General features: G+C 34.8%; 1 protein-coding gene across 2 annotated transcripts in view; it reads right to left on the reverse strand.

Moving 5' to 3' along the window:
• Positions 1–7457: 7457 nt before the first annotated feature.
• LOC105989667 (chromosome unknown open reading frame, human C1orf27) overlaps positions 7458–13332 on the reverse strand; it is a 32939-nt gene continuing 27064 nt past the window's right edge. For both annotated transcript variants that reach the window (XM_013021828.1, XM_013021829.1), the window contains 2 exons: positions 9807–9917; positions 7458–7753 (listed from right to left, as the gene is read on the reverse strand). In XM_013021828.1, the coding sequence (XP_012877282.1) occupies positions 7686–7753; positions 9807–9917 (179 nt within the window). In that variant the 3' untranslated portion in view covers positions 7458–7685. The remainder of the gene's footprint in view (positions 7754–9806; positions 9918–13332) is intronic.

Here is a 13332-nt window from a genome sequence, read left to right on the forward strand (position 1 = left end):
ACACACACACACACACACACACAAAGCCAGAGACAATCTAGTTATTTCTAACTCTTCTTCTATTGTCTAATTAATAACAAAAACCTATTAACATATTAACTTACCTTTTAACAGATTATGACTTTTGAAAATAATGCACTGGCTATTTTAACACAGTTATTATTCCTACTATATCCACTAAGTTAGTCAGACATAAAGAACAATTTACTACTCTACACTAGTGGATCATACCTGTAATCCTATCTACTTAGGAAGCTGAGATTTGGGGACTATAGTTGAAAGCCAGCCCAGGCAGGAAAAGTTTGTGAGATTCTTTTCTCCAGTCAACCACCAAAAAGCCAGAAGTGGACCTGTGGTTCAAGTGGTAGAGTTCTAGCTTTGAGCACAAAAGCTCAGGCCGAGGCCCTGAGTTCAAGATCCAGGGCTGGCACAAAAAGGAAAAAAAAACAAATAAACAAAAAATTACTAAATATTTTTGTGTAGTAATTTACATATGGATAACTCCTCAAAGTAAGAACCAATAAATTTTATGAGCTTGTAATAGAGTATGGAGTAATACGTATTATGTGGCTAATACAGTTATGAACATATTGATCAGAAAGCATTGTAGGAGTAGGTAAAAGGAAAAGGAACTACATGACCACAGAACTATCACAGTAGAAAGGAAGAAGAGACCGGCACAATAATTAAAGGAACAACACAGCAATAAGGTAATGTGTGAGTGATTTTTCAGAGTAGTGATGGTAATTGAGGAAAATCCTTTGTCTCTTCTTCCTCCTGGTTATTTAACATATACTAAACAATATATGTGTGGTTGCAAATTTATTCATAATTAGAGATCATTGTCACCATTGATTTCTTTCCTCTCTACATAGGTGTGCCACTCCTCCATCAAGAGATAGCTTCTTTGTGCTCCCAATGAAAACTGGGCTGAACTTTGGTTTGCTTCAAACATTTTTATACCAAGGAAATGACAGTTTGGGTGGGTTTGGAACTCAGGTGATTAATGATTTCTACTTCCCTCCTCATTGAACTGAACATCAGGCCTCTCTTCTTTTAGAATTCAGTCGCCATTCTGAGTAAGATGCCTAAGTTTTATGGAGAAGTCACAAGAAAAAGAATTTGATAACAAGATATAACATGTAAATGAGCTGTTCTGGATGTAATAGATAAAAGAAGGCTCATGCAACATCATGGGACCCAGAAAAAAGCTATCTGGCTGAGCTTGCTGAGCCCCACTGACTCACAAAATCAATTAATCCAGAGTTAATAAAGTGCACATTTTAATTTGCTAAGTTTTGAGATTGTTACAGAGCAGAAAGATAACCAAAACAGAAAATGGAAGCTAGAAATAAGGTGCTACAGAGACCAAACCAAAGCACATAGGCTTAACATTGAAACTGAGCATAGGGCTTTCAGCAATTTGTGAGTTCTAGAAGAATGAGAGACTGAAAGGCAGTCTTTGCTGTGAAAGGCAACCCTTTCACCTGTGAAAGAAAGAGCTAATAAAGTTGTGGGAAAAGGGGAAGAAGTAACACAATAAATTTATGACTGTAGCAAGGGGGAACACTGAAAGTGCCAAATGATTTGTTTATGATCAAACATGTGTGGAGAAAACTCAGTGAATAAAAAGGTATGGGAAATATAAAGCATTCCATGTATCTTTTCCAGGAGTAAGATGTAAAGGAAGAAATTACCTCAGGGCAAAGATCAAATCCAGGGAGCTGCTAATAAGTCAGAATTAGGGTGTTTGGATCAAATATGCAACAGTGTCCTCGAAGACATGAGAAATATCTACACTAGTTCCTATAGGCATAGACTTGAAAAAAAAGATTGCTAAAGACCTTACAAACTATAGACTACTTGTCTAGACAATAAGTATGACTCTTAAGGGTATTGTCTCTCTGCTTCTTAGTTCAGTGTAGAGACAAGCCTATCTTGATTAGATTTGCAGGTATGTCTTTTTTTCTGATGGATTGTTTATTTTTGATTCAAAGGAAATAAAACATGTTTCCTAAGGAATCCCATAATCTTACAGTAAATGGAATAGATAACATTGAAAATGAAAATATTTGGGGCCTTGAAGCCTCAAAACACAGAAAACAATTTAAGAAAGCAACTTAGCTTCAAACAACCCATTTCGTGGGAGAACATGAGTCCGAGTGAAGACTTCATAGGGAGAAGCTAAAATTTGAGAGTCTATTTCAGTAAGTAATCTCTAACCAATATGTAGAATCATGCTTCAATAATCATGAGGAATTGGACATGTGGTCTACTGCTATTCAAAATTTCTAGAGATTATTCACTGCTATGGACCTTTCTGAACATAACTCACTATTGGATGCTAGCTGAATATGGAGAAGGAAGAAACCCTAGTTTTGTGCATGTTGGGTTGAGAGGAACTGTGGGAAAAGTGCTTTATAACAATAGCAATTTAGAAGAAACCTAAAACTAGGCTTTGAGCTTGAACCTGATGTCATATTCAGGTTAGACTTTAAGGTTTCTTGGGAAGTGGTGACTACATTTTCTACACATCAGAAACTTGTTCTACTTGTCAGAAAGTTGTTATGGTCAGAAAGTGTACTATGAGCACTAATCTTCAAGCCGCTAAGAATCCTTTCCTTTTTTAATGTGCTTCCCTTCTGAATAAAAGCTAAAGTGATTGCTCTGACTTCTTTAATTTAGGCTGGTTCTATACATTAGTTTCACAATCCAATGTAGTGGAAATGATGTTTTGGGACTTCCAAATCAGGATCCCAAGAGCAATCACTTTCTATTTTCCTCTTTGGGGAGTGCTGCCACGTAAGTTGCTACTTCTTGGATCCTCACATTATGATAGGAGGTAGTCCAGCATCAAGATACAAGAACTCCAAGCCAAATGGAGACACTACATATAGATTGGAAAGGTCAAAGTTGGGTTTCCATTAACTGCAAACCATAAGAATTTCTACAGGTTTCAACCCTAATGGAACTCTTAAATAACTGTTCCTCTATCCTGTGGAGCAGAACCACCTCACTGGTTCTTATCAGCTCACAGAATTGAGAAAAAATGGTGATTGTCTTAGGTCAATGAAGTTTGGAGGTAGTTTTCAGTAAACATGAACACATCTGTTTCTCAAGAACTAAAACATCATCATACCATTTCATGTGTTTGTTATACCTGGTCTCCCTGTTCTGCCTTCACTTCAAAATAGAAATATATATTAAAGTTTTGTATTTGTATTTTAGTTTACCACAAATATACATATTCCAGAATATAAATTTGCCTAGACATCATACAAATTATATCCCATAACACTGTATATGCACATGACCTTTGCTTTACCATTTTCTCTTTTATTTCTTCCTCCTAACTAAAATGACAAAAGCCACAGTTTACTTTTTGATCTTTCATCATTGCGCAGTTGGGTGGTTACAGAGCTGTCATAAGCTGTTTTACACAGGTACTCTTGCTGTGCTTATTTCCCTCTGTGAATATGTGGAGGAAGAATGGTTAGGGTGTGTAAATGGTTAATGCAGAAGATAAGGCCAAGTCACTTTCTGAACAGTGTATCAATTTCAGTGCCCAACAGCAGTATGAAAGATGGCTTTGATTGAAGGGGATCATCATCACAGCACTCTCACCTTCCTTAGCCTTTCAGTCTATGGATGCATATAGTACATAGTAGATATAGTACATCTATTATGGTCTTAGTCAACCACCTATGAAATTAAGTATCAGTCATCTGTCTGGTCACCTCCATTTAAAAAGAACAGTTTGAGCCAAGAGCCAGTGTCTCATGCCTATAATCCTACCTACTCAAAAGGCTGAGATCTGAGGATTGCTGTTTATAGCCAGCCCAGGCAGGAAAGCCCATGAGAGTCTTTTTTCCAATAAACTACTCAGAAAAAAAACAGAAATGGTACTGTGACTCAAGTGGTAGAGTGCTAGCCTTGAGCACAAACAGCCTCAGGGACAGTGCCTTAGAACTAGCAAACAATCAAAACAAAAAAACCAAAAAGTTTGTCTTTGGCTCATTTTTCTCACTTGTTCTAACTTCTCACTGTTCATTTTTATGAACAGTAGTTGTAACAGGTACCCTGTATTTTTAAAGCATACAACTTAGCCAACTTTTTAAATACAATACAAAATTAACTTGAAAAGAATTTTTGACTTTTACATGCATTAATTTGACTTTTACATGTATTAAGTATTATATTAACCTCTCACTTGTCTTCTTACTAAATGTGTCTGATGTTAGCAAGTTAAACCAGACATGAACAATAAGCTGAAAAATATTCCTTCATTATCTATGTTTTAGAGTTTGAATAAAAGTTTGAAATGGTATGCTCTATGAGTTATGACTTAATGTAAACTTAGCCTAGACATTGTCAATGAATTTTAATTATTGTTTACTATTTGACATTATTGGGTAAGTCTAGCTTCTCTTTTCCTCATGATCCAGTTTAAGTAAGCTACAATTTTCCAGTTTGATCTAAGTTTTCAAATATATTAGCAGAATCATACTCCTAGTAGTCTTTTTCTTTCATCTTTATCAGGTCTATGGGTTAAGACTCTTTTCAATCTTTAGAATGTTTATATATACTGTGTAGTTCTTTTTAAATTAGGGGAAATTTATTGTTTCCCTTATTTAAGTTACACATTTGTTCTTTTATCCTCTCTTTAGACTTTTAAAGCCATATTACTCAAAGTACCATTTCTGCCACATTATTGAGTTATAAAAATAAAGCACTGCTAGTCATGGTGGCTCATGCTATAGTCCCTGCTAATTAAGAGGCTAAGATCGGGAAAATGTTGGAAGTCAGCCTAGGCAAAAAGTTCATGAGATACCAGTCTCAATCAATAGTTGGGAGAGGTGAGAAACACCTGTCACTTCAGCTATTGCAGAAAGATTAGTCTAGCTTCAGGCAGGAATCACTTGCTTAGCAAACACAAAGTCCTGGGTTCCAACCCCAAGATTGAAAACAAAAACAACCACCTTATAATTAATCTACAAGGTTCTTCTAAAACTTATAAGTGTATCATTTAAAAAACGTAATCTTTATTACTAATCTCAATGTTTCTCATCATTAATACCAATGTATTGTGAATTACTTCATGTCTAGTAGTACATGGTCCATTTTTGGTAAGACATAGTGATGAAGAAAATACTCTAACTGTTGATACATTAAATGTGTTCATTGAATCAGCATATTTACATTACTGAAATGTTTGAATTCATTCTTTAGTTGATGACTTGAGAACTGTTAGAATACTGTTCAGGTGACTGCCAAATTTAGCCCTATAAATCACGTATCTTGAGGCCATTTCATAAACACAAATTTGTTATATATTTCTAGTGAACTCCTTTTGCTATTCTTAGTGGCCTTCTCCATGTTTAACAATATCAGAAAGCTCCACTTTGACATCACTAGTTACACAAGTTTTCAATGTTTGTTTTTATTTTATCTTTTAACTTTCTACTTTGTGTGGTTTTCATTTTTTTAGACAAGTTTTGACAAAAATAGCATCAATCTGTCATTTAAATAGGTAATTCAGTATGTTCTATTTGCTAATATGACTCATAAATATTACTTTTATGTGATGGTGAGGACTGAGCCCAGGGCCTTGCATATACTTGGCAAGTGCTCTGAAACTGAACTACATTCCCAGTTCTGTTAACTTTCTAATTTTTGTTGCCTACTGATAATTTCTTTCTTTACTTGTTCTTAGTCATTAACTTCCTAAACTTCTTTTCCTTTGGAAATGTTCATTCCCATCTACTCTTTACAAGGTTACTCTTCAAATTTAATTACCACATTTAAATAATTTTAAAACTGTAACCTGCCCGGTTTTGGGATGAGGGTTATGATGGCTTAAGAACACTTAATTCTAGGTAACCTCCTACCATCTTTCAACCATCAAGTTTTACATTAGTTTTATTGGAATATTCCACATTAATGTTGCATAACAATAATTATTTTACATTGTTTACACTTTCGTAGAGACATTTTTATTACTTTATACAAATACCACTTTAAATCTACAAACATTTAATCATCCGCATATAGTTCTTTGATTTTAGATCATCCTTTTGGAGTAATTTTCCTTGCTAACATTCTTTTGCAGTAGTCACTTTTGCTTCATCACATTCTAAGCTGACAAGTTTTTCCTCAGAATTCAGGTTTCTGTTTTACTATATAATGGGTACATTGTTCTCGGGAAGCCTATTATATATCTGGCTGTCCTGCCATTGTTGTAGGTTCTTTGAATCCCCTTTGGTTGCTTCTAAAATCCTGTGTGGTACTAGACTTTTCTTTAAAAATGTGTTTGAGATACACTGTAATTCCTGAATTCAGGCTTTTCTAACAAATACAAAAAATTCTGTCATCTCTTTGAATAGTGCCTCTTCTTTATTCTCTCCATTTTGTCCTAGTTCTTAAAAGTTCTTCTCTCCCATACCTCATTAACTTGCGATTATTTTCTGGCTCACTGTTTTGCATTGCTGCTCCTTGGGTAATGTCTTTACATTTAGTTTCCAGTTCACTAATCTCTGCAATTGAGTTTATTGTAATTCAACATGTGAGTTTTCTTTTTCTATTTCAGTCAAATATTTCTCATTCCTAGAGTTCTACTTAGTTCTTTTCATCTGTGACTGTGGTTTCATTCTTCATTTCTTATGTTGGTGGTAAGAACCAGAAAACTGAATTCAATGTTTTTTTTCCCCCATGCCAGCTTGTTTTACCTAGTATCTGGTGATTTCTAGTCAAGAAATAATATTCTTGATCACAAGCTATGAGAACCTTGGGCCTAGATTAGAAATGTTTATAATCTTTCTACCAGGAGCTATAGCACTAAGCTGAGGGCCTTTTGGCCTTCCCAGCAGCATCTTCCATCTGTATCTCTGTCCTTGTTTCTGGTTTGAGGAAAACTACATATGACAGAAATGTCATCCAGAAAACCACAATCCTCTTGTATGCTTAAAGTAATGTTCATGACTCCTAACTTAAAATGTGTACATTTTGTAAGGGATGACAGATGTATGGTTCTTGAGGATTTCTCTTAGTTCCTTTGACCTTTATTTTAAAAGTACATTTTCTTCAGGAACTAGGTGTTTTACAGTATCCAGTTGACCATAGTGCTGGAAGCAAATCATCTTATTCAATATATTAATGCATTAACCTGAGAAAAAACATGTTTTCATTCTTAATGGATTCCATCTTCTCTAACAAAAAACGGTTTCTTAACCCTTGGTCAGAACAAATCATATAGCATTTTGGGAGTGAGGACCCAGAGAATGAACTTATCCCATAAGTTGTTGGCATACTTGTAAGGAATTTCTACTGATGCTCTACTACTAAGATATTACCATCAACTCTGCTGAAGTTTCTAATGTCCCAATCAATGTGTCATTCAAATCAATATCCCATATTTTGAAGACTTTAAAAATAAATAACAATGATTTGTTACATGCAACTCCCATCTAGATAGATAACTTTATTTTTAGAAACCGGGGGCACCTACAAGATAAGCAAGGATAAACAAGGCAGCTGGTGATTTCATGTCAGTCAAAAACATCTAATAGGCATTTTGGTAGCAGATCTGGCTGCTACTGTCTTAAATGGTGATGGATTATTTACAACTTTCTTATTCATGCTGTCGATCAATGTTCCCAGGATGATCAGGAAGCTCTTTGTGCCTCGCCCTAATCACTGAAGTAATGAAAGGAGATACCCGCAGCAAGAACTGCAACTGCAAATGCTGCAATCACACCTAAAAGCAAACAAACACAAAACACATGGAAATGGGATGAGGCAAAAAAAAAAAAAAAGGCTTAATTGATCCTAGGTCTGAAATGTAGGTAACGATGAGCCTATAAAACAGTATACACACAGAAAACAAACACATACACACACAATCCTAGATATACAAAAATATGCATGCACAGAAAGTCAATAAGGTTTTAAAAATTAAAATACAAATACTGGACAAAGTGTGTCCCTTACATAGACATGTTCACTAAGAGAAAAAAAAACAAATATTTTCAAAGGTTCCTATAAATATACACAATTGTATATTAATACACACAGATATAAGCACACACATATTCACACAGTATACCAGCTGTCTCATACACTTTGTTTTTTAAAAAAAAATGTAAGAAATTAACAAGACATTTTATCTTTAAGGGCACATAGGTGATAACATATATATATGTGTATATATATATATACACACATATATATACATATATATAAACCTTTCTACCTCCACCTTCTGACACCTTCAATAATACTCAATGAATAATGGTTTATTCCTTCAAAATAGCAGCTCCAATGGGAAATGGTTTTCAGTCTTTAGAATGCAAATCTATGTAGCTATTAAAAACAGAAAATCCAGGTTGTATTTTTATATGTATTTTTAGATTTTTATATCACTATAAAATCTAAGTAGGATCGGGTTGGTAACTTTTATTTTTCATGGATGAAGTTAGAAAAAGAATGACAAATGCACCCAGGTACAAAGACTTTAGTTCATTAACTAAAGCTTATCTAATCAGTGGCAAGAATCTCTGATTCTAACTTGCAGTCAAGTCTTAGTGCTGAGCATTTCTAAGATTAGTATTCTACCAAACAACAGTCTACCATTCTTTGTTCAAAAACTCTAACATATGTTGGTGACTGACACACTTTTTGGAAACTTTAAAATACAAAAGTGCATTATAAATGTCCACTGGAGTTTTCTTTTTTGTTCACAAAACTTGTATGAAAATCTACAACATTGACACTAGGAATTCTAGTTTGTATAACGTGGCCTACTATACTGATTAATTCCTAACAGTTTATATTTTTATTTCTATTTTAAAAATTAATTTTATTGTCAAGGGGTTACAATTATATTCATAAGGTAGCAAATACATTTCTTGTCAAACTTGTTACTTGTTACCCCCTCCCTTATTTTTTCCCCATGTTCCCTCCCTCCTAATCCCCCCTCCCTAGCCAAGTTTTATAGTTCATTCCCAACACACTGTCTTGTGAGTATCACTGTTGCTTTGGTTCACCCTTTGTCCTTTGTCTCACCATTTTGTTGTTCCCCTTCCCTTTCCTAATTCAGATAATTGTACATATACTACCCAGGGTACCCAAATCAAATACCTTTAGCATCGTTTAGCATCATCTTACATGGTCATATGTACATAGCTACTGAGCTATTCTGCTCATCTGGTAGCTCTAGACATATACTAATTATTACAAATGAGGGAAACCAATGGAATTCTATGCTTTCATCAGAAAGAATGACATTGCTCCATTTGTAGGGAAATGGAAAGACTTGGGGGAAAAATTACATTATATTTTTATTTCTAACCCAAGAAATTAACAGGACATGTTAGCTTTGAGGGCACTTAGGTGATAATACATTTAAATCTTTCTACCCTCAGTGATTGGCATTTTCCATAATACTCAATCAATAATGGCTTAATCTATTACTTTAAAGAAATCTAAATGAAGGCTGACAATGTGGCTTAGTGGTGGGATGCTTGTCTGGCATGTATGAAGCCATAAAAATGGCTTCAAGCCATACAAGGGTTCAATTCCTTGGTACCACATAAACAGAAAAAGCCAGGAGTAGTGCTGTGACTCAAGTGGTAGAGCACTAGCCTTGATCACAGAGAAGCTCCAGGACAGAACCCAAGTCCTGAGTTCAAGCCCCAACATTGGCAAGAAAGAAAGAAAAGAAGGAAGGAAGAGAGAAACAAAGAGAGAAAGAGAGAGAGAGAAAGGAAGGAAGGAAGGAAGGAAGGAAGGAAGGAAGGAAGGAAAAATACCTATGTTTTGCTGAATTTTCAATACTATTGTAGTTTTAATTGGTTGCACAGGCTGTTCATCATCTGTCTTGTCCAAAGAAACTTCACTATTCAGAGAGGAACTCACATAAGCTGTAAGAAACAATAACAAATTTGCACAAAGTGAGAACTATCATTTTAAATTATTTTAAAGAACATAATAAGGAATACATACCGTAAATAATATTTTCTTTCGTGTGTGTGTGTGTGTGTGTGTGTGTGTGTGTGTGTGTGTGTGTGTGTCCTAGAGCTTGAACTCAGGGCCTGGGTATTGCCCCTGATTTTTTGTGCTCAACGCTAGTGCTCTACCATTTGAGACACAACTCCACTTCCAGCCTTTTTGGTGGTTAATTGGAGAGGAAACTCTCATGAATTTTCTTGCCCAGGCTGGCTCTGAACCAAAATTCTCACATCTTAGCCTCCTGAGGATAGGAGTATAGGATTATAGGCATGAGCCACTGATGCTCTGCAATTGAGTCATTATCAAATATAATTGAATAAAATGGAATATATGTCAAAGTGACATTGCTTTCAAAATATTTGATGTAGTTTAATCACTGACTTAAGCCACAGTCAGTTATTAAATGACTACCATTTTTTTTCTTTTTTTTTTTTTTTTGCTTATGTGGTGCTGAGGAATTGAACCCAGGGCCTCATGCATGCAAGGCAAGCGCTCTACCACTGAGCCACCTTCCCAGCCCCATGACTACCATTTTTAATCAGCTTGAGTGAAAAATGGACTATAGCAGGAATATGTGAAAGACAGCCTGTGCAGCCCATAAAATCTAAAAATGACTATTTGAATAAGTTTGCTGACTATTAACACTGAAATTTGCAATAGACGAACAAAACATAAGAAACTTGACCTTAAAACCACTCTGATTGTGAAGCAAGACAACTATGTCATCTTATTTTACAAAGGAAGTAGAACCAAAGAGGTTAAAGTATATGAGAGTCATGCATAGTTACCTAAGGATGCAACACAAAAGTTCTCTTTCCACTTCACTATGCAGACAGTAATCTACATTTTCTTTTTTTTTTGGGGGGGGGGTCCAGTCGTGGGGCCTGGGCGCTGTCCCTCAGCTCTTCAGCTCAGGGCTAGCACTCTACCACTTGAGCCACAGCGCCACTTCTGGCTTTTTTCTTTTTGCTTATGTGGTGCTGGGGAGTCAAACCCAGGGCCTCATGCATGCAAGGCAAATGCTCTACCACTGAGCCACCTTCCTGGCCCCAGTAATCTACATTTTCTTATCTGAGTTTGCTTAAAACTAATTAGAAATGTTTGAACTGCTAATAAATGAGATCCTACCATCCAGTGCATATTTTACTGCAGTGTTCAAGAATACTATGAAAACAGATGAAATCTGACAGAAGATCTCAGTACAAAAACTAGGTGAAAGTGCTCCTATTCAAATTGAAGTAGGACTACAATACTCTTGGAGCCTGACCAGTTCCTTTCTCTACCTATTCCCATTCACTGGACAAGTGCATTGCTGCTTTATAGAATCCAAAGGAACTTACTTCAGATTGATGCTCCTATTTACAGAGACATGATGGAAGAGTAACACTGACCAAGAAGCACAGTACTTATAAGCTGACTTTTGGAACAATAAACCCTTTATGTAACTACTTAATAACTTAAAAAGGAAAATAAGAATTTTAAACAATAATTTAAAAAAAAACAAAAATACAACAATTATTTTAAAAGAAAAAAATAAATTTGACTTTAATACCAAGACAAAATTGTCAGCTAACAGATTTTGAAGGTGTGGTTTCAAAATTTTTTTCATCTGATACTATGGACAAAGTACATCTAAATTAATGTGTACTAGGAGATGACTAACACATCTAAGAAATGGTAAAGCCAGTTATCCTCACCACAAATGAGTCATTTTGACAAACAAATTGTTCTCATCCCTTAAGTCATTTACCTCATTTGGCAAAATATGTATTTTAAACATAGCAACTAGTCAACAACATTACAGAACAAAAAAATAGTAATCAAAGAGTTACAAATATTAAAGCCACTTTAAAGTTTAATGCTCATAAACATGTTATTTCAATTTTTGCCTTTTTTCTTCCCCTAGTGGTTTGAGCAGGATTTAAATTTTGCACTTAGTAGACAAGTACTCTACCACTTGAGCCATATTCCAGACCCTCAACTTTTGAATGTGAACTCAATCTGAAGTATTTTGAGACTTACTTTTATAAAGAATCCCTAATTCAAACTTCAGAAGAACTGATACAAATTATAAGACCGAAACATTATACTTTAACATTATTTACACATTATAATTTCATTATAACTCCTTTTTCATTATAATTCTGAACTTCAGTATTTAATAAGGTGTCGATATCATTCTAACCTAATGCATATTTCATTTTAGAAAATATGTTTTCTAACATTTTCACCAAAAGTAAACTTCTATATAAATAATGTCTGCATACCAATGTTTCAGTCAGTGGCAAATGTGATGGTCCAGGTCACATAATATATCAACGGAGCTGACAGTTTCCATTGTCTAGTTAGGTTGTAGCTGTTGCAGCAATCACAATGTTACAGAATAACCTTTAACTTAAAGGTTTGTGGGTTTGCTGGTATAAACAAACCTTAATACACTACTGGTTATGTGAAAGTATAGCATACAAAATGATAGAGTTTGGATTGTAGTTTAGTGATACAGCATTTGCCCAAGCTGTGTGAAGCTCTAGATTTAATCATCACCAATGAGAGGGGCAAAGGATGGCAAATTAAGCTGGCATCACCTTCATGTATATTGTCTACCTGCCAAGATTACAACTTGTTGAATGAATGACCTATACCATAATGAAACTGAAACGATACATTTCTTGGAATATACTCATTACTATGCCAAATGTTAAAGTATAAATAAATTAACAACAATTTAGAGTAACATAAAGTTAAGTCAGTGTGCAAGTCAGAGTACACTTAGAATTTTGTGCTATAATATCACAATTTTCCAAAAGGGTAAGTTGCTTTTTACTCAGTACTTAGTGAGAATTACTAATAATTGTTATTACATACTTTTAAATATTTCAGGAAGACTTTCCCCATATATATTCATTCATGGATATACTTTATACCTTGTGCTCACTATAAATTTTTTAAAAATTAAAATAATAACAAAGCAAAACTTCCAAAATGAGAGGTCATGTATTTTGAAATGATGGCCAGGAAAAGAATATCCTGTGTGAATGGATAGCAAATCCATATACTATAAAAATTCTCTTGTACTGATGTTTGGAACTGCACATTTCACTTTAATGTCCCAATTAAATGATGAGAATATGAAGAAAAGCAAATTATATAGAAAATGTTTAATAAAGTTTTAAACATTTGATAAGATACTGAAGCCAATAGTTAGATGACTTTTCTTTTTTGGCCAGTTGTAGGGCCTGAACTCTGGGCCTAAGCGCTGTCCCTTAGCATTTCAGCTCAAGGCTAGTGCTCTACCACTTGAGCCACAGTGCTACTTCCGGCTTTTTC

This window comes from Dipodomys ordii, unplaced genomic scaffold (assembly GCF_000151885.1).
Source record: "Dipodomys ordii isolate 6190 unplaced genomic scaffold, Dord_2.0 Scaffold57, whole genome shotgun sequence".
Lineage (NCBI taxonomy): Eukaryota > Metazoa > Chordata > Mammalia > Rodentia > Heteromyidae > Dipodomys > Dipodomys ordii.